The sequence below is a fragment of the Brachyhypopomus gauderio genome, chromosome 5 (assembly GCF_052324685.1).
Source record: "Brachyhypopomus gauderio isolate BG-103 chromosome 5, BGAUD_0.2, whole genome shotgun sequence".
Classification (NCBI taxonomy): domain Eukaryota; kingdom Metazoa; phylum Chordata; class Actinopteri; order Gymnotiformes; family Hypopomidae; genus Brachyhypopomus; species Brachyhypopomus gauderio.
The window spans coordinates 15,864,835-15,884,692 of record NC_135215.1 but is presented as its reverse complement, the minus strand read 5'-3'; the positions used below and the strand labels follow the sequence as shown (position 1 = coordinate 15,884,692).

The 19,858-nt window shown below is 40.2% G+C and overlaps 2 protein-coding genes and 1 long non-coding RNA gene across 5 annotated transcripts; all 3 read right to left on the bottom strand.

Annotated features, from left to right (window-relative positions):
- Positions 1-9,714: 9,714 nt before the first annotated feature.
- On the bottom strand, positions 9,715-11,483 carry LOC143514619 (tumor necrosis factor receptor superfamily member 11B-like). 2 transcript variants are annotated; one of them, XM_077006036.1, is made up of 4 exons: positions 11,385-11,483; positions 10,864-11,245; positions 10,545-10,724; positions 9,715-10,458 (listed from the first exon to the last, which is right to left on the bottom strand). In XM_077006036.1, the coding sequence occupies exons 1-4, from the start codon at positions 11,385-11,387 to the stop codon at positions 10,148-10,150; spliced, it is 876 nt and encodes a 291-aa protein (XP_076862151.1). In that variant the 5' UTR covers positions 11,388-11,483; the 3' UTR covers positions 9,715-10,147. The 2 variants fall into 2 exon arrangements, with proteins under 2 accessions (XP_076862151.1, XP_076862150.1); XM_077006035.1 differs by lacking the exon at positions 11,385-11,483 and having other exon boundaries at positions 10,864-11,378.
- A 721-nt stretch (positions 11,484-12,204) lies between these two features.
- LOC143514620 (uncharacterized) lies at positions 12,205-16,380 on the bottom strand. Its single transcript, XR_013130930.1, has 3 exons — positions 16,182-16,380; positions 13,720-13,798; positions 12,205-12,739 (listed from the first exon to the last, which is right to left on the bottom strand). It is a non-coding gene; the product is annotated as an uncharacterized LOC143514620 (long non-coding RNA).
- A 1,335-nt stretch (positions 16,381-17,715) lies between these two features.
- On the bottom strand, positions 17,716-19,484 carry LOC143514618 (tumor necrosis factor receptor superfamily member 11B-like). 2 transcript variants are annotated; one of them, XM_077006034.1, is made up of 4 exons: positions 19,386-19,484; positions 18,865-19,246; positions 18,546-18,725; positions 17,716-18,459 (listed from the first exon to the last, which is right to left on the bottom strand). In XM_077006034.1, the coding sequence occupies exons 1-4, from the start codon at positions 19,386-19,388 to the stop codon at positions 18,149-18,151; spliced, it is 876 nt and encodes a 291-aa protein (XP_076862149.1). In that variant the 5' UTR covers positions 19,389-19,484; the 3' UTR covers positions 17,716-18,148. The 2 variants fall into 2 exon arrangements, with proteins under 2 accessions (XP_076862149.1, XP_076862147.1); XM_077006032.1 differs by lacking the exon at positions 19,386-19,484 and having other exon boundaries at positions 18,865-19,379.
- Between the last annotated feature and the right edge of the window lie 374 nt (positions 19,485-19,858).

The window sequence follows — 19,858 nt, the reverse complement described above, 5'->3', positions numbered from 1 at the left end:
AATATGTGTACTATCTCTTTAAGGGAGCGAGTTGAGCATGTGTATGGAATATTGTTGTTTTTGTAGTTTTCTGCCGTAGACCGACTCAGACCACTGCTCTTTATTTTATTTCTGTAAGTAACGCATTCAATGAGCTTTGGACAACTCACCAGTTCATGTATGAACAGTCAAGTAATGATGGAGCCCAGGTTTATTTTGGTCAACCAGCAAATAAACAGACTAAGTGTAATACCACCAGCGCGAGTATGAGTCAGTGATTCACCTCTCCTCTATGTGCTTCGTGTTTCACTCGCCTGTTAACTGTCCAAGTTCACTTCTATCCGGGACAGAGTGGATATTTAAGGTTGAACTAACTCCGAAAAGCGTGTGTAGACACATGTGCACATGCTTTACTTCCAAGCTCCACGCCCCCCCTGCAATAGCTCCGCGCCCCACCTAGGGGGCGCGCCCCCCACTTTGGGAACCACTGCATTAAATAATGTGTTAAAAAAAGCGAATTATTTCGATTAATTTTGAGTATATGTATAAATATTTAACTTAATTAAGTTTAACATGCTGGGAAATATTAAAATGGACCTTGAAAGTGACATACAAGTGCTTGCACCTTGTATAGGTGTATGAACCCGGCAAACATGACTTTGTTCATTGCGATGAAGCGCGGCGCACGTGAAGTTTACAAACTTCGAGAGGTGCATGACTTTGCGAAGCGGGCGGAGCCACTGCGATTACATCATTAGGTGGGTCGGAGTCCTGTCAAGCACTGAAAGATTCGGTGAACGAACCTTTTGAACGAATCTTTTTAGTGAACTGATTCTAATGATTCACTTCATCTAAAAGAACTAACTAACAGTTCTCTGGGTGGCAGCACAAATGTGAATCACAGTGACAGTACGTTCAGTGAACGAATCAGAGAATGAATGAGAGCCCTCAGTTCAATGAGCGAATCAGAGAGTGAACGAGAGCCCTCAGTTCAGTGAACGAATCAGAGAATGAACGAGAACCATCAGTTCAGTGAACGAATCAGAGAGTGAATGAAAGCCCTCAGTTCAGTGAATGAATCACTGAGCAAGCACATGAGAGTCTCCACCTCCAGATTCGCGGGTGATTCGGTGAATCACAGAACACAGAGCAGTTCCCCTACTATGGCGTCAAATCCAATTCAAAAATCGCGAGCGCGTAAAATCATTTCGCGCGAGGAAAAGTGCTTATTCGCGCGAGCAAAAATGCTCTCACACGCGCGGAGAGAGCTTACTCGACTTACTCGACTTTCGCGCGAGCAAAACTACTCTCGCGTGCGAGGAGAGAGTTGCTTGTGCGAGGAAAATTTGTCACACCCTTTCTGCTTGCAATTAAGCTCCTGCTCGCAGAGCAGATCATTTGATTTTTGACAGTCGTGGGAGGGACCCAGACAGGATTGGCTTCTGGATGTGAATTGTGATTGGCTGTCAGTACTTGTCACACATAGTGTCACACGTTACTTGTCTGTTACAGCGTAATGGCGGACTCCAGAGAGGTGCAGGTCCTTGGTTAATGCTAAGTATGGAACATAAATATTTCTCATTAAATAGAAAATATTTAAAAAAATGTAAATGGGAAATCAGTTATGTTGTGTTTACTTTATTAGTGTTACAAAACAAGTTAAGCCAAATTTGGCCTTTTAGGCTGAGCTGCGAAATACTGCGAGACACGTGGTTACTCTACTGCGCAGTGCCCTAGCTGATGACCGTCAGTCAGTGTCTGCAGTTTCTGCAGCTGGTAAGCAAATGGCAACAAAGTTGAGATTACATGGCATAATCTCAGATGTAAAACGTCATATCACTATGGTCGAAACATTTGCACTGATTTGAGAAATATTTTTGTACACTCAAATTGTATAGACAGTTTTAAGCTGTTTCTTCAGGTGAAGTGCAGGTTCAGGGACAGCAGGCATCAGACAGGCAATAGAAAGACAGGAACAATCTGCCCCTGGCAGGGAGACAACATGCCACTGTCCTGCAGCAGCGGACCATTGGCTTTTCTGGTACATGCAGTTCAGTGGAGCAAAGTATGAGCAGGTTTGAATCTCTCAAATGAGGAAATTACTTTGATATGATAGTTAACATACATGTAAACACCTTGTAATTATGATAACACCATTCAACTCAGTTAACAATTGTGAAATTATTTAAATATGTAGTTATACAATAAACATTTTCTCAGCCTGTACCGTAGTGTTAAGGGATTTAACCTAGGAACAACCACACAATTCCCAACACCTGGCCTTGACATGCCTTGACAATTGTACATTTACTTCTGTGTTTTGTAATGTAACATTATTATTGTTCATAATAATAAATAAAGCTCAGTCATTGTATGACTAAATTATGTACTTGTGTAGCACATAGATGAAAATGTGTGACACATTGGCACGTCCAGCTCCGCCCTCCTCCCTGGTCCCGCCTAGTTATCCCCATTTCCTTGGTTTCCCTTCTGTCTGTCACGCCCCTGTCGTCAGTGTTCGCACCTGTGTCTCGTTTGCTCCCGTTTCAGTGTATATATTCCCCTCAGTTTTACTCCCCTGTGTCAGTCATTGTGTGTACGTAAGTCTTCCTTTGCCTTCCTGCTCTTTCGTGGTCCCCGTTCATAGGTTATCCTGATTCATGTTCTAGTGTTTTCTCTGTGCTCTTGTTAGTGTAGGTTCTTTTCCTGTTGCCCTTCTGATTTGCTTCGTGTTGTCTGTCTTATTGATCAATTTAGTTTCATATATTCTAGTTTGCTTAACCTTTTATGTTTAACCTCATTGTGTTCTGTTGTAGTCCTTCCTTCGTTGTGTTTAGTTGTAGTCTGGTTTGTTCTCTCATCAGCTGTCAGGTTTTGTTACTCTCTCTCCCCTTCGTCATTACTCCCTTTGGTTTTATGGTTCTCCCCGTTCCGTTCATGTAGCACGCGTTGTGGTAATGTTCCTATGTGTGTCGACAGCCCCGTCGACAGGGGGGAACAACCGGGTCTGTTGTCCCGGGCCCCAGGGCCAGGGAGGCCCATCAAAGAGCCCAGCAATTTATTTTTTATTTAAAGTCTATAATTTTAAATAATCTTGAAATCTTTCATTAATATAAATTTTTGTACTCAAAATAAGCTCAATGGCTAAAATATATGTTTTTTACCTATCTGCATATTTTCCATTAAGTGCATACACCCCCGCCTCCCACTGAAAAATGGTTTGATCCAGCATCGACCGTAGCTAGCTGGTACCCGTCCAACAGCGGGAAATACAGTGGTGGATAGCTAAAGTAAATACAGAAATCTGGAGCGCAGAAAAGAAAGTCGAATTTTAATGTATTTTAATGCATTGTGTTCCAGGTTTTGAAAAGTGCTGGAATTTAGGCTAAAGTACTACTTCGTTTCACAACAAATGTAATTCCAGGACGAAAAATGAGAGAACGTGAAGACGTTAAGATTGGGCGTTACATGAAACTTTCTTGTCCCGGGCCCCAGCAAGACTGTCAACGGGCCTGTGTGTCGACTTTGCTTAGTTGTCTTGTTCTATAGTATTAGCCTTTCGTATAGTATAGTTCCTATCTGTATTCTGTGTTTCTGTCTAGTGTTTTGTTGTTCCCCTTTTAATAGATATTCATCACTTTGCATTTGCATCACCCCTGCTTCTGGTAATCGTGTAACACATCAGAATACATTGCCCAAGTCATTATTGAACAATCTTTGATGCTAAATATTATTGTCTCTGCCAAATCAAATATCTAAAGTTGATATCTGAATTTTATTCCTCAGATCTTTCCCTGGGCTCTTTAAATCCCGTAGAATTGGCACCCCATCTCCAAAAAGAAAGACTGCTAGATCAACAACACCAGTTCAGTTTTACCTCTTAAACAAGTGTGTAGAGAGGACCCCAAAGATGTCTATGGAACTTGTTCTTCTCCAGGCAGGGCTTGGAAGGAGAACAGTTGTCATTCCAGAAGATGCACAGCACTCTGAGGTCAAGCATTTGAAATTCTACAGATAAACAAATATTAAAAGTATTTATTTATGTACTCTAATGCTGGCAAGAATGGTAAGAATTTTTGATTGATTTTTTTTTTGTAGTCAACTTCTATTATGTTCAAATATTGCTTTTTACTAGGTCATCAAACATTAGTTTTTTTTTACAGCAGTGATATGGTACAAAGAATGATACTTTTTAAATATTATATAATTTTTTTATCTTCTGTTACAGATTTCTAATCTACTCTTGGAAACATACCCTAAAATGGATTCACTGCAGGGAGCATGGATGCTATATAAAGCTGTTGGTAATCTATCACTATGTTTCACTGGAATGCAAAAGCTAGGCCTGTTACAAGACAACAAGGAAAATCACTATCTACACAAGTGGTGACCTAGAATCTAGAATAGCTGATTGACTCAAACACACAAAATTCAACACTTTATCCAAGTTCAATGTTTAACAGGTGTGTCTAGTGCAGAATCACTAAACTGTCCTGGACATCTGCAGTGTAGTAAAGTGTGGTTAGCAGTTAGGTGATATGTGTGTATATATATATATATATATGTAATATATGGAATGAAACCTGACGTCACATGCGCCATTTTGTGCTTTCAGTTTGTGGTACCAGGTATGGCGGCAGGCTCGTTTGTTTGGCAGCATTTTGGGTACCCGGCAGAAATGATAAATGGGAAGAGAGTGACTGATAAGACACTGACCATATACAAACATTGTATAAAAATAATGCCGTACACCGTGGCCAATACGAGCACGATACAGAGACATTTACAGCAGCACCACAGCTCAGTACTCAGATCAACATATCTCACTTGGTAGCAGGGACAGAACGGCGCTTTGGCAAGTTGAGACAGCAGGATATCGGGAGCAGTGTGGCGATGTTAATATTCTTAAAAATGAACATGGCAGTGTAGTTGCAGCAAATTCAGTGACATACTTGGTCAGGCTCTGTTTGCACTATTTGCACTCTGTATTGACAGAAAAAAACTTTTTGTTTTGCACATAATGAAGTGAGTCCCCGCTTAACGACGGGTCTGGTTGACGGTCCAGAGTTACGACCAACTTTTTATGTTATTTTGTGCGGTGCACGGAGGAGCAGTGGCACACAGTGGAGTGTTGTGCACGAGAACATTGTTCGTTTTTTTCTATACTGTATTTACGATCAAAGCGTATCTAAATCTGGGGTCACGCTTAACGACAGACTTTTTGGTCTAACACCATCGTTAAGCGGGGACTCGCTGTATTGTTTGCGCTTGAAAAAAGGAGAAATATTTTTATTTTATTTTAACTTTTATGAAATTTTATTTTAATTTCAATTTGTAGGACAAGTTTATTAAGTTCATGCTTGCATCATGCATGTTAAGAGTTCTAATAAAACATTTCAAAATGCATGTGTAACTCAGTTAAATAAAAGTATGTTGTCCAGTCATATAATTTGTCATTTTAGTTTTCTTAAAATCTCGTCACGTCTCGTTCTCGTGAACCCAATATCGTGTATCGTCACACCCCTAGCAGTAATCCTCAGTATGGAGGAGATGATAAACACCCTGACCAGTGCACGAACTATGGTGGCGTACTGCTTACAAGCAGAATAAATAGAACATTTCTCCATAGTACTGCTGGCTAGCATGCTATCAGCGGTGATTAGCTTGATTCGGAGCTGCGGTTTGCAGGGTTGCCACACACGCCATACATCTGATTCCTCATGCTGAAAAAATCTAGTTTATTTATCTCTGATCTACATCTATGATTCAATGAGTTACTAGTTTACTCTGGCGCCAACCACTGGTGATCGATTGATTTAAGCCTGGTTTATACTTGACGCGTCGCGAGGGTCTGCGGCTAAAATGACGTAATCGCGGTGGCTCTGCCCGTGTGCGAGGGTCTCGCGCGTTGTCGATTCGCGAGGTCGTACACCTCTCGAATTTTGTAACTTCGCGCGTGCCGCGCCTCAGCGCAATGAACAAAGTCATGTTTGCAGGGTTCATACACCTTTATAAGGTGGAATTAAAGCACTTGTACGTCACTTTCAAGGTCCAGTTCAATATTTCCCAGCACGTTAAACTTAATTAGGTTAAATATTTATACATATACTCGAAATGATTTGAAATAATTCGTTTTTAATCACATTTAATGTGATTACATTTACAACATTTAATGGTTGTTTATTTTCAAAACGCCCAATCTTAACATCTTCACGTTCTCTCATGTTTCGTCCTGGAATTACAAGAGGCTCATATTTGTTAATGTAATACAAGAGAACTGTTCAGTCAGATATATGTTGTGAAACGAAGTAGTTACATTTTCCTATAATACCTGGTACCACAAACTGAAAGCACAAAACGGTGCGAGTGCGTCAAAGACGTCAGGTTTCATTCCATATATTCAGGTTTTCATTCCATATATTCAGGTTTTCATTCCATATATTCAGACTTTCATTCCATATATTCAGGTTTTCTTTCCATATATTCAGACTTTCATTCCATATCTTCAGGTTTTCATTCCATATATTCAGACTTTCATTCAATATATTCAGATTTTCATTCCATATATTCAGACATCATTCCATATTCTCAGGTTTCATTCCATATATTCAGACTTCATTCCATATTCTCAGGTTTCATTCCATATATTCAGACTTAGCAGTCATTCTATATATATAGTATTTTCCTGAAATATATATATATATATATATATATATATATATATATATATATATATATATATATATATATATATATATATATATATATATATATTTATTTATTAGGGGTGGGCATAGATATATATATATAAATAATATTTTAATTAGACCTATAATTATATAATTAGACTTAGGTATATATATTAGGGGTGGGCATAGATTAATTTTTTTTTATCTAGATTAATCTCACTGAAATCTTGAAATTAATCTAAATTAATCTAGATTAATCTATATTAAATTGGCTCATATGCGTGCTACCCAAGTAATGACTAAAAGTCAGTTTTTGAGATAGGGTTTCTTAATACAGAGGGTGCATTAGACAAGGGGCTCATCTCCTGTTTCCAAAATGCATCAATGACTGCTTGAGAAAGCTGTTCTACTTTGATACTTGAAGAAAAAAAACATGCTCAATAAAATGTAGACTACTCGTGTTCAACGGTTTATTCAGTTAAACATGAATTTGTAAGCCTACAAACTGTACATTAAAAGGGGTTGATAACATGTTTATTCAGCTAAACATGATATTTGAAATGTAAGCAAACATTTAGTACATTTAACCTCAGGGACGTAATTTGGGGGGGACTTTTTCAAAAGCCGGTTTTGGTCCTCTGCAGTTTTAACGGTTAAAAAGAAATATTTAATAGTGACGAATCTAGAGCTAGGACCATGCAGAAAACGACCGCTCCGAGCTCCGCTCCGGTAACAATTTACGTTCCTAAAAATGAATTTTCCATGAAGCAAACCTGGTATTCCTTTAGGAATACAGCCGAGCTAAACTATCAAGTTGAAAGTCATCATAGTTTGCTTACCCATTTTGACCCAGTTCCCAACCCAACTTTAAGAATAGATTAACAGCGATAATTTTTATATCGCCTGATAAGAGTATCAAATTGACGAACGCCTAATATATATATATATATATATATATATATATATATATATATATATATATATACCTAAGTCTAATTATAGGTCTAAATTTAATCTTTATTGCAAGTCATATTACTTACCTCTCCTTTAAACTCAGCCTGCAATCTCCCTTTCACAGTACAAATAGTTTCTGACCTATAATTAGACTTAGGTAGCCTATATATATAAAAGATTAAGAGATTTAACTTTAAAATATAAAACAATAGCTTGCGTTATTCCATTATAGAATTATCCAATGTGTCATAGCACTCCACTATATTTCATGGGAACAGAACAGTGCAGTTTTTCTGCTAAGCTCAGTTAGATAATCTACATATCAAATTGAGAATAACTATCTGCAGTTTAGCCAGCCAAAATGTGTTTTCAGTGGTGACATGCAGTTTAACTTCCATATATAGCCAACTGCCTTTTTACTTCCACATACATGCAACACTTTCAGTTCAATAATTAATTTTAATTTAGGGAATACATTTATTTATTTATAGAGGAATACCAACTAATTAGCAATAATTAATATTGATTAACATTCACAAAGGTAGATTTGGTACGTACATGCTGCTCTCCATGTAGCTCCATTGTTATGGTCAAGTGGTTCTTCTTCCCAGGTTTTTCATGAAATTATGAGGAACACTGACAAACAGCCAATCACAATTCACATCCAGAAGCCAATCCTGTCTGGGTCCCTCCCCAAAAAAATCTAACGATCTGCTCCGCGAGCAGGAGCTTAATCGCAAGCAGAAAGGGTGTGACAAATTTTCCTCGAGCAAGCAACTCTCTCCTCGCGCGAGAGTAGTTTTGCTCGTGCTAAAGTCGTTTTGCTCACGCGAGAGCAGGTTTGCTCGCGCGAGTGTAGGTTTGCTCGCGCGAGAGTAGTTTTGCTCGCGCGAGTAAGCACTTTTCCTCGCGCGAAATGATTTTACGCGCTCGCGATTTTTGAATTGGATTTGACGTCATATCCTGCCGGCCTGCACGGTGAGCTCAAATACTGAACTGAGAAAGGAACGAATCAGCTGAGGAAGTGATTCGATTCAGTACGTTCACTCAAATGAATCGTTCGCGAACGACGAAACACTATTAGTTCGTCTCTGTTTGGTGTTCGGGTTCATTCGCCTTCGAGTTTTTCTTATGTTATGATACGACAAGGTCTCGGTGTCATAGTTTTGCTCTGTACAGGATTACTTTGGATTTTATGTTGTGTTTGGACGTTGGTTGCGTGAGTGTCTGTCGTCGTTAAGGTCTACCTTGTGTTTCGTTTGGGTTTGTTTCATGTAGCGTCCCTTGAACAGCTTGTTAACCTTTATGGTACGTTGTGTAGTCTTGATACCCGTAGGTGTATGTTAGATTGTTCAGTTGTCTTGTTTATCTGGTTGTATATCCTTTGTTTAAGATTTCATGGTTTCGTCTAGTTGGTCTTTAAAGCTTCGTTGTTCACGTGTGTAGTGTCTGTCTTCGATGAAGTTAGTAAGTGACGTTAATGTTGCATGTAAGTCCATGTTTGATAAAGAAGGCTCATCTAATCGAGTGTGTCCGCCCCCTGTATGGACCACACCCACAACATTATAAAGTTTTGCACCAATAAAACATTTTTGTATATTTTTAGGTTAGGTCACTATAGTACATAGAGTACACTAAACATTAGTTTAAGTATTGGTACTAATTAGTTTACTTATACTAAATACACTGAAAGTACACTGAGTGCTTATATCAATGTACGTTTTTAAAACATTAAAATTTACTATTTTTGCCTGAGCCACCATGGCGCCCTTACAGTTTGCCTACAAACAGGTATTTTGATTATTTATTATGGGCTGCCACCAGGTGGCGAGTATTTCACCTCATCCTCTTGTCATACAGACAAGACAGCCTATAAATATGAGGTCACTGAAACACTGGATTACAAGGATGATTGTTGCTGGGACGACAGTGATGCTGAGTGCTGGGATTGAAGGTGAGGTGTTTACCATGCTGCAAGTGAATCCAATTAAGGCAGCAATAATGTAAGACTATTTTAATAATCGTACTGTTTGCTCACAGTTTGAGATGGGAGAATATTTGCCTGACCAATCTTGTTCTTCTTTATAACAGAAACACTGTGCTCAAAAGATCATTTATGTTTTATGTTTTATTTGAATGCCATGTTTAGCCCTCTTTTTAGCTCCTGATCTCTGTGCTGTAAAAATGCATCAAATAAACACATAAAGGTTCGTCTAAAAATTTAAAAATGACAAACTGCAAAAGCATAAAAAACACAACTCCATGAACTCTGTCAACTCTGCAGCATAAACACTTGTTATAAATAACAGTCAACTGGCACGAAGTTCTTCAAAAGAAAACGCAATATACAAATAGACTCCATCCATCCAAACTGTCCAGAATTCCATTCATTCAAGTACACCTGAAAAATAAATGAATTTGCCCATAAGTGCAGTTTGTATTGCCAGTATTTTAAGTCTCGAGTTCCTTTCTATACTTCTGAGTAGTACTGGGGCTAAATGGGCTACGGACAACTATCAGGAGTGTCAGGGGATATTGTTACTGCAGTATTTAGTTTCTTCCCGAAACTTCGCGATTTTGTTCTCGACATTGGCGGCCAGGTTGTTGAGGTTTATCTTCGTCAGCTTGTCTGGAAGCTCAATTAACTGCTCTGGTGTAGCTCTTCTGAGCCATTCCTGCGCATGCAGCAAGTAGTTTTCGGAAGAGGACCGACGTTGAGATATCCGCCGTCGGCCGTCATCGCGCAGCACAAAGCGGTTTACAAAGCGCTGCAACCGATGTGGTTTCTGTTGGGCGAAGAGCTCCGCCAGGAGAGGCTTGATTAGTCCGTCCCAGCCTGAGAACAGCGAAAATATAGACTTAAGCAACAAGTCAAATCGGACCAGCACTAAAATATTAAGCTAAGAAACCCCACCCACCTACCTTTTTCTACGATACGGTTGCAACTGGCGCACACGTTGTCATGCCAACAAGACCCATGAAGCAAAAGCCGCTCTTCGGGTCTGCAAGTCTTGTGCGGTACACACACTTTATTTCCGGGAGCCCCAGTCGCGTAGTACCCATTCTGACAGAACTCGCACATTGTATCTGCGTACGGAGTTCCTGTGGATAAAACACTCGGTGAGGAGCTGCCCGCAGCGAACAACAATGTCACTCGGAACCTGTGGGACTAAAGACGGGTTTTTTCCTTTCAAGATTAAACTACTACATTCAAAACATTTGTCTATATCAAAAAGCAAACCTTTTGATTTAACTACGTATCCCGCGCCGCACACGGTGTGCCTCTTGCAGAAGTGGAAGTTCCAAAAAAAACCTTCCTCGCATTCGCAGACTTGGTTACGGGTGTGTGTGCACGGTTGCTTAACAACTTGATGCTCGAAGCAGGAGTCGCAGGGTAAACACTCAGGTATGTAGTTCCAGAATTCTGTGTAGAATCCCGCGCTACACCGACGGCATTCTGTCTGGCGAGTGTCTGTGCAGTGGGCACGGAGGTGGAATCCTGGGGCACATCGGTTGCACACGATTTCTTGTCCGGTTGACGGAAGAACACGCATGTAAGTGGTCTCGTTCACCCTCGCGGCTGCAGGACTGATGCTTACCAAACTCAATACTGCAAATATAAACTTCAAAACCACACACATCAGTTTAGACATTTAAAACGCTGTTTAGACATTTTAAAAGGTCATTTATTAGACTGTAGATCGGGACGCACTGATGAGTGAAAGATCTGACTTAACAAAGAACACGCGCAACATCACTTACCATAGTTGCTATGCCTCCGTCTCTATTGATCTACACTTGCCTCGCGTTTCCTCTTAAATATTGCCATTGACGTAATTGCACAACACGTGAAGTATTCGGGCTATACGTAACTTGTGGGGATTTCTGCCCACATCATGACTCTGGATTTTTAATTGAAACGCTTTTTCTTTTTTTTAATTTTAATAAAATAGCATTCTGACACAGGCCTATTTAAGTTGCCCATGACAATATTTTATGGCTCTGGCTAAACGTGTGCTCAGAAATTATATGAAGCACACTGTGGTTTTTTCAGACATACTTTTCCTTAGATAGCAGTATAATGGTAGAAAAAGTGTCCAAATGGCTCAGACACTCTACAACAGGCACTCTAGACAAGTCCAAACTCTGGTCTTACTGTCAAAATATATTTATTCTAGAGACATTAAACATTTTCCCTGTGTTTTATGTACTGTAGTTCCTGCCTGTTTTATTTATTTTTATGTCACTTCTTATCTACATTTTAAACTTTGATAAAATGTTTTCTAGGAGTTATATGTGCACTGCTGCATTAAAATGTATTTTTGTTGAGACACCAGAGAAAGAAAATACCAACATTTTGTAGTTCTGCTATATACTGTTAAACTTACGGTTGTCTGGTATAGGAAAATAAACTGGTCTCTTTAATTAAATCGTTCTAGAATTTAGAAGCTTAATATTTTTTAGACCATGGCACATATCTATAAAGCACTCAATAAAAGCAATCATGAATTCTATTTAAATATATATGTTTTAAATGATAAAATATAATACATGAATACAGTTCTTTTGCCTGGCACTTTATTGATGAAGTCTGTCTTTCTGTGAACTAGTACTGAAACTTATGTTACACAGCAAGAAAATGAGTTCCAGTCTGGAAAAGTCCAGATGAGACCTCTATGAAATTCTTTAATAAAACAGGAAACTGTTGCCGTTCTGCTTCAATCCACACTTCTCTAATACATATACTGTTAATATTTAATACAAAAAAATGCATTCATTTAAAGCCATCCATTCATCCTCCTACTTATCAGGTGGCGGGGGTGGGGTGGGGGGGGTGTTTCCCTCTTCCCCCCTTCCCCCTCCTCAAGCCATCTTCCAGCTTTTCTGGGGGAATACTAAGGCGTTCCCAGAGAAGCCAAGAGATATAATCTCTCCAGGAATCTGTCCAGTCTCCTCCCAGTTGGACTTGCCCAGAACACCTCACCAGGGAGGCATCCAGAGGGCATCGGACTAGATGCTTGAACCTCCTCAGCTGTCTCCTCTCTACACAGAGGAGTAGCGACTTTACTCCGGGTCTCTCCCAGATGATGGAACACCTCACCACATCTCTAAGGCATCTGCGGATTAAACTAGTTTCAGTTGCTTGTACCCATGATCTCACACTCATAGCTCATGGCTATAGGTCAGGATTGGGATACAGATTGACAAATAAATTGAGAGCTTTGCCTTTCATCTAAAGCCATTTTTGTTTAATGTGCTAAAAAAAAACAGACCAGAAAGCAGATCATTATACACACCAACAACAATTATTAAAGGTATTATAGCCAAATTTTACCACAGCATTACCTTACTGAAGGTTTGTCAAGAGCACCACCTTGTGGACTTTAAATATTAAAGTTTATCAAATGAGGATTTTCAAGGATACATTTGCAAATTTTCAAGCTAAACGGTAAAGCATCTCCTCCTGTACATCTTCTTAGTTGGTTTTAACACTTCATTTACATCAAACATGCTAAATATCAAGTGTGTTTTCTGATCATTCAAGTACTAAGATAAGTCTCTTAGTCAAATAAGGTATTAAATGTTTTAAAACAAACATGCACAATCACATTTTCATGGATCTAGGGTATTTTCCGTTTACTCAATCTCTTAATGCAGAAGCAGGTTTGCGATTATTTACATACTTCTGTTTTGACAAAATATGCACTGGGAAAAATGCCATGGAAACTTTTTTTTATGTCTTTGCACTGCACCTTGCCACTATTTTGGAATAACACTTATTTAGCATTATGTAATAAGCAACTGGAACTCTACCTTATTATATTTTGATGACCTATCATATAAAATGTTATATATTAATGCTTTAATTATCATGGCTTGTGAGCTCTACTCAGGCAAAATGAAACTCGGTAATGAACACGAGTCCTGAAGTGCCACCATACTGGCTACACATACTCCATTTGTTTACAGATATTACACACACACACACTTCCCCACCCCCATCACCCAATCAGCCAATCAGACTCCTCCAACCTGGCAATCATCAGCCCAATTACATCATTCATTCACTTCCACGCTCCCGATCACCCATCAGCACCTTGTCATTCACTCCTTATTTAAGCCGACAGGAACCTCCACTCGATGCTTCGTGTTGGCCTTAGGGTTGCCACATAGGTCTGACAAAAAACAAGGACACTCTGTCATACGCGAACGTAAATTATTGACGGGGGGGGTGACGAACGTAAAATGTTACCGGGGGCGGGTGTAAAATGGACACAGCGAGAAAGAAATCCGGATTTTAAGTGTGCAGAAACAGTCTAAATAGTCGTTTGAACTAACCTAGTGAAGACCGGGACATTAAATGATTTTTTTTTGCCGGGACCGAATATTTAAAAGAAGGAAAACCGGGACAGACCGGGAAAACCAGGACAGCGACGTGAACACCGGGACAGTCCCGGGAAAACCGGGACAGGTGGCAACACTAGTTGGCCTGCTCATTTCCGGGACTGGTGCAATCCTGTCTACAGGACCTGGAAGCACCTTTGTCATTTGTTCTCTCTTTTGCTTCTTTACATTCTCAGATTACAGGTAAATGTGTGTTTTTCACGTGTTCTGAGTCAGTGTTGTGTCATTGCGTACATACAGGTTTGGGTAGTGCCATGTAGCACTAGGTAGCAGTGCTGTTAGTTTGGCATAGACACAGTTCTTTATGCAAGACGTGTGGGTTCACACCCACAAAAGGGCAGAACGACAAAAGGTAATTTAGGGGGAATTCTTTTGAAATGCAATCGAAATATGTGAAAGTATTTGCTGAAATATTTGTTTTTAACATGTTAAATGTCTATAAAAAGCAAGAGTATATTAATAGGTGGAAAGACTATTTGGACTTCAGGATGACGGTGCAGCCCCACATGACTGAAAGCCTAGAACAAAGTTTCTCAGTACTAAAGCAGTTGGAGAGATCGTGCTGTGCACGGTTTGCTGGTTCAGTGCTGGGGCCCGGTTATCACCCCTCCCCACTCCCCCTCCGGCCTGCACTCACACTGGCTTTATCAACCCGGCCCGAGCACGCTTACGTCATCACAACGCCGCTTTATTTGGAAAAAAGCGCGCTCGCACAACACTATGGAGTTCACGATTCTCTTTTTATTGTATTTTTGGAGTCGTTTTGGGAGTGCAGAAACACGGTGCAAGCACAGATTTATCGATAATTTAACACAACGATTGTCTGCTAATCGCTTTGCCGCTATGACTGTTTAACGTGAGCGTCGAATCACTGACGTCATGTTTGAGTTCCAGCGAAATGAACCAATCACACGAGGCACCAAGCGGACCCGGGCACGGATAGCGCTCACACTAGAAGCGAACCGTGCCCGAGTCCACATGAATCGTGCCCTGGCCCACCTCTTCAAGCGGGCCCGAGCACGGTTAACTGATCCGGGCCCGGGCACGGTTGGAGCGCTCACACTAGCCAAACGAACCGTGCTTCGGCAGGCAACCGGGCCCGGATCACAGAGCCTAGTGTGAGTACGCCCTAAAAGTATTCAACTATAAATCGCATGGGGAAGAAACCCTGGATAAGAGGTGACATACGTGCACCATTAAATCACAGTATTAGCTGGCCTGTCAAGATCCCGTTTCAAACAATTGATCACGGTAGATCAAGCTAGGAGGTTTTTTAGTTCTGGGAATGTTTTTACTCTTTTTTTTTGTATATATGAATTTGCAGTCTAGGACAGAAAGGACCATGCAGAAAACGACCGCTCCGAGCTCCGCTCCGGTAACAATTTACGTTCCTAAAAATGAATTTTCCATGAAGCAAACCTGGTATTCCTTTAGGAATACAGCCGAGCTAAACTATCAAGTTGAAAGTCATCATAGTTTGCTTACCCATTTTGACCCAGTTCCCAACCCAACTTTAAGAATAGATTAACAGCGATAATTTTTATATCGCCTGATAAGAGTATCAAATTGACGAACGCCTAATATATATATATATATATATATATATATATATATATATATATATATACCTAAGTCTAATTATAGGTCTAAATTTAATCTTTATTGCAAGTCATATTACTTACCTCTCCTTTAAACTCAGCCTGCAATCTCCCTTTCACAGTACAAATAGTTTCTGACCTATAATTAGACTTAGGTAGCCTATATATATAAAAGATTAAGAGATTTAACTTTAAAATATAAAACAATAGCTTGCGTTATTCCATTATAGAATTATCCAATGTGTCATAGCACTCCACTATATTTCATGGGAACAGAACAGTGCAGTTTTTCTGCTAAGCTCAGTTAGATAATCTACATATCAAATTGAGAATAACTATCTGCAGTTTAGCCAGCCAAAATGTGTTTTCAGTGGTGACATGCAGTTTAACTTCCATATATAGCCAACTGCCTTTTTACTTCCACATACATGCAACACTTTCAGTTCAATAATTAATTTTAATTTAGGGAATACATTTATTTATTTATAGAGGAATACCAACTAATTAGCAATAATTAATATTGATTAACATTCACAAAGGTAGATTTGGTACGTACATGCTGCTCTCCATGTAGCTCCATTGTTATGGTCAAGTGGTTCTTCTTCCCAGGTTTTTCATGAAATTATGAGGAACACTGACAAACAGCCAATCACAATTCACATCCAGAAGCCAATCCTGTCTGGGTCCCTCCCCAAAAAAATCTAACGATCTGCTCCGCGAGCAGGAGCTTAATCGCAAGCAGAAAGGGTGTGACAAATTTTCCTCGAGCAAGCAACTCTCTCCTCGCGCGAGAGTAGTTTTGCTCGTGCTAAAGTCGTTTTGCTCACGCGAGAGCAGGTTTGCTCGCGCGAGTGTAGGTTTGCTCGCGCGAGAGTAGTTTTGCTCGCGCGAGTAAGCACTTTTCCTCGCGCGAAATGATTTTACGCGCTCGCGATTTTTGAATTGGATTTGACGTCATATCCTGCCGGCCTGCACGGTGAGCTCAAATACTGAACTGAGAAAGGAACGAATCAGCTGAGGAAGTGATTCGATTCAGTACGTTCACTCAAATGAATCGTTCGCGAACGACGAAACACTATTAGTTCGTCTCTGTTTGGTGTTCGGGTTCATTCGCCTTCGAGTTTTTCTTATGTTATGATACGACAAGGTCTCGGTGTCATAGTTTTGCTCTGTACAGGATTACTTTGGATTTTATGTTGTGTTTGGACGTTGGTTGCGTGAGTGTCTGTCGTCGTTAAGGTCTACCTTGTGTTTCGTTTGGGTTTGTTTCATGTAGCGTCCCTTGAACAGCTTGTTAACCTTTATGGTACGTTGTGTAGTCTTGATACCCGTAGGTGTATGTTAGATTGTTCAGTTGTCTTGTTTATCTGGTTGTATATCCTTTGTTTAAGATTTCATGGTTTCGTCTAGTTGGTCTTTAAAGCTTCGTTGTTCACGTGTGTAGTGTCTGTCTTCGATGAAGTTAGTAAGTGACGTTAATGTTGCATGTAAGTCCATGTTTGATAAAGAAGGCTCATCTAATCGAGTGTGTCCGCCCCCTGTATGGACCACACCCACAACATTATAAAGTTTTGCACCAATAAAACATTTTTGTATATTTTTAGGTTAGGTCACTATAGTACATAGAGTACACTAAACATTAGTTTAAGTATTGGTACTAATTAGTTTACTTATACTAAATACACTGAAAGTACACTGAGTGCTTATATCAATGTACGTTTTTAAAACATTAAAATTTACTATTTTTGCCTGAGCCACCATGGCGCCCTTACAGTTTGCCTACAAACAGGTATTTTGATTATTTATTATGGGCTGCCACCAGGTGGCGAGTATTTCACCTCATCCTCTTGTCATACAGACAAGACAGCCTATAAATATGAGGTCACTGAAACACTGGATTACAAGGATGATTGTTGCTGGGACGACAGTGATGCTGAGTGCTGGGATTGAAGGTGAGGTGTTTACCATGCTGCAAGTGAATCCAATTAAGGCAGCAATAATGTAAGACTATTTTAATAATCGTACTGTTTGCTCACAGTTTGAGATGGGAGAATATTTGCCTGACCAATCTTGTTCTTCTTTATAACAGAAACACTGTGCTCAAAAGATCATTTATGTTTTATGTTTTATTTGAATGCCATGTTTAGCCCTCTTTTTAGCTCCTGATCTCTGTGCTGTAAAAATGCATCAAATAAACACATAAAGGTTCGTCTAAAAATTTAAAAATGACAAACTGCAAAAGCATAAAAAACACAACTCCATGAACTCTGTCAACTCTGCAGCATAAACACTTGTTATAAATAACAGTCAACTGGCACGAAGTTCTTCAAAAGAAAACGCAATATACAAATAGACTCCATCCATCCAAACTGTCCAGAATTCCATTCATTCAAGTACACCTGAAAAATAAATGAATTTGCCCATAAGTGCAGTTTGTATTGCCAGTATTTTAAGTCTCGAGTTCCTTTCTATACTTCTGAGTAGTACTGGGGCTAAATGGGCTACGGACAACTATCAGGAGTGTCAGGGGATATTGTTACTGCAGTATTTAGTTTCTTCCCGAAACTTCGCGATTTTGTTCTCGACATTGGCGGCCAGGTTGTTGAGGTTTATCTTCGTCAGCTTGTCTGGAAGCTCAATTAACTGCTCTGGTGTAGCTCTTCTGAGCCATTCCTGCGCATGCAGCAAGTAGTTTTCGGAAGAGGACCGACGTTGAGATATCCGCCGTCGGCCGTCATCGCGCAGCACAAAGCGGTTTACAAAGCGCTGCAACCGATGTGGTTTCTGTTGGGCGAAGAGCTCCGCCAGGAGAGGCTTGATTAGTCCGTCCCAGCCTGAGAACAGCGAAAATATAGACTTAAGCAACAAGTCAAATCGGACCAGCACTAAAATATTAAGCTAAGAAACCCCACCCACCTACCTTTTTCTACGATACGGTTGCAACTGGCGCACACGTTGTCATGCCAACAAGACCCATGAAGCAAAAGCCGCTCTTCGGGTCTGCAAGTCTTGTGCGGTACACACACTTTATTTCCGGGAGCCCCAGTCGCGTAGTACCCATTCTGACAGAACTCGCACATTGTATCTGCGTACGGAGTTCCTGTGGATAAAACACTCGGTGAGGAGCTGCCCGCAGCGAACAACAATGTCACTCGGAACCTGTGGGACTAAAGACGGGTTTTTTCCTTTCAAGATTAAACTACTACATTCAAAACATTTGTCTATATCAAAAAGCAAACCTTTTGATTTAACTACGTATCCCGCGCCGCACACGGTGTGCCTCTTGCAGAAGTGGAAGTTCCAAAAAAAACCTTCCTCGCATTCGCAGACTTGGTTACGGGTGTGTGTGCACGGTTGCTTAACAACTTGATGCTCGAAGCAGGAGTCGCAGGGTAAACACTCAGGTATGTAGTTCCAGAATTCTGTGTAGAATCCCGCGCTACACCGACGGCATTCTGTCTGGCGAGTGTCTGTGCAGTGGGCACGGAGGTGGAATCCTGGGGCACATCGGTTGCACACGATTTCTTGTCCGGTTGACGGAAGAACACGCATGTAAGTGGTCTCGTTCACCCTCGCGGCTGCAGGACTGATGCTTACCAAACTCAATACTGCAAATATAAACTTCAAAACCACACACATCAGTTTAGACATTTAAAACGCTGTTTAGACATTTTAAAAGGTCATTTATTAGACTGTAGATCGGGACGCACTGATGAGTGAAAGATCTGACTTAACAAAGAACACGCGCAACATCACTTACCATAGTTGCTATGCCTCCGTCTCTATTGATCTACACTTGCCTCGCGTTTCCTCTTAAATATTGCCATTGACGTAATTGCACAACACGTGAAGTATTCGGGCTATACGTAACTTGTGGGGATTTCTGCCCACATCATGACTCTGGATTTTTAATTGAAACGCTTTTTCTTTTTTTTAATTTTAATAAAATAGCATTCTGACACAGGCCTATTTAAGTTGCCCATGACAATATTTTATGGCTCTGGCTAAACGTGTGCTCAGAAATTATATGAAGCACACTGTGGTTTTTTCAGACATACTTTTCCTTAGATAGCAGTATAATGGTAGAAAAAGTGTCCAAATGGCTCAGACACTCTACAACAGGCACTCTAGACAAGTCCAAACTCTGGTCTTACTGTCAAAATATATTTATTCTAGAGACATTAAACATTTTCCCTGTGTTTTATGTACTGTAGTTCCTGCCTGTTTTATTTA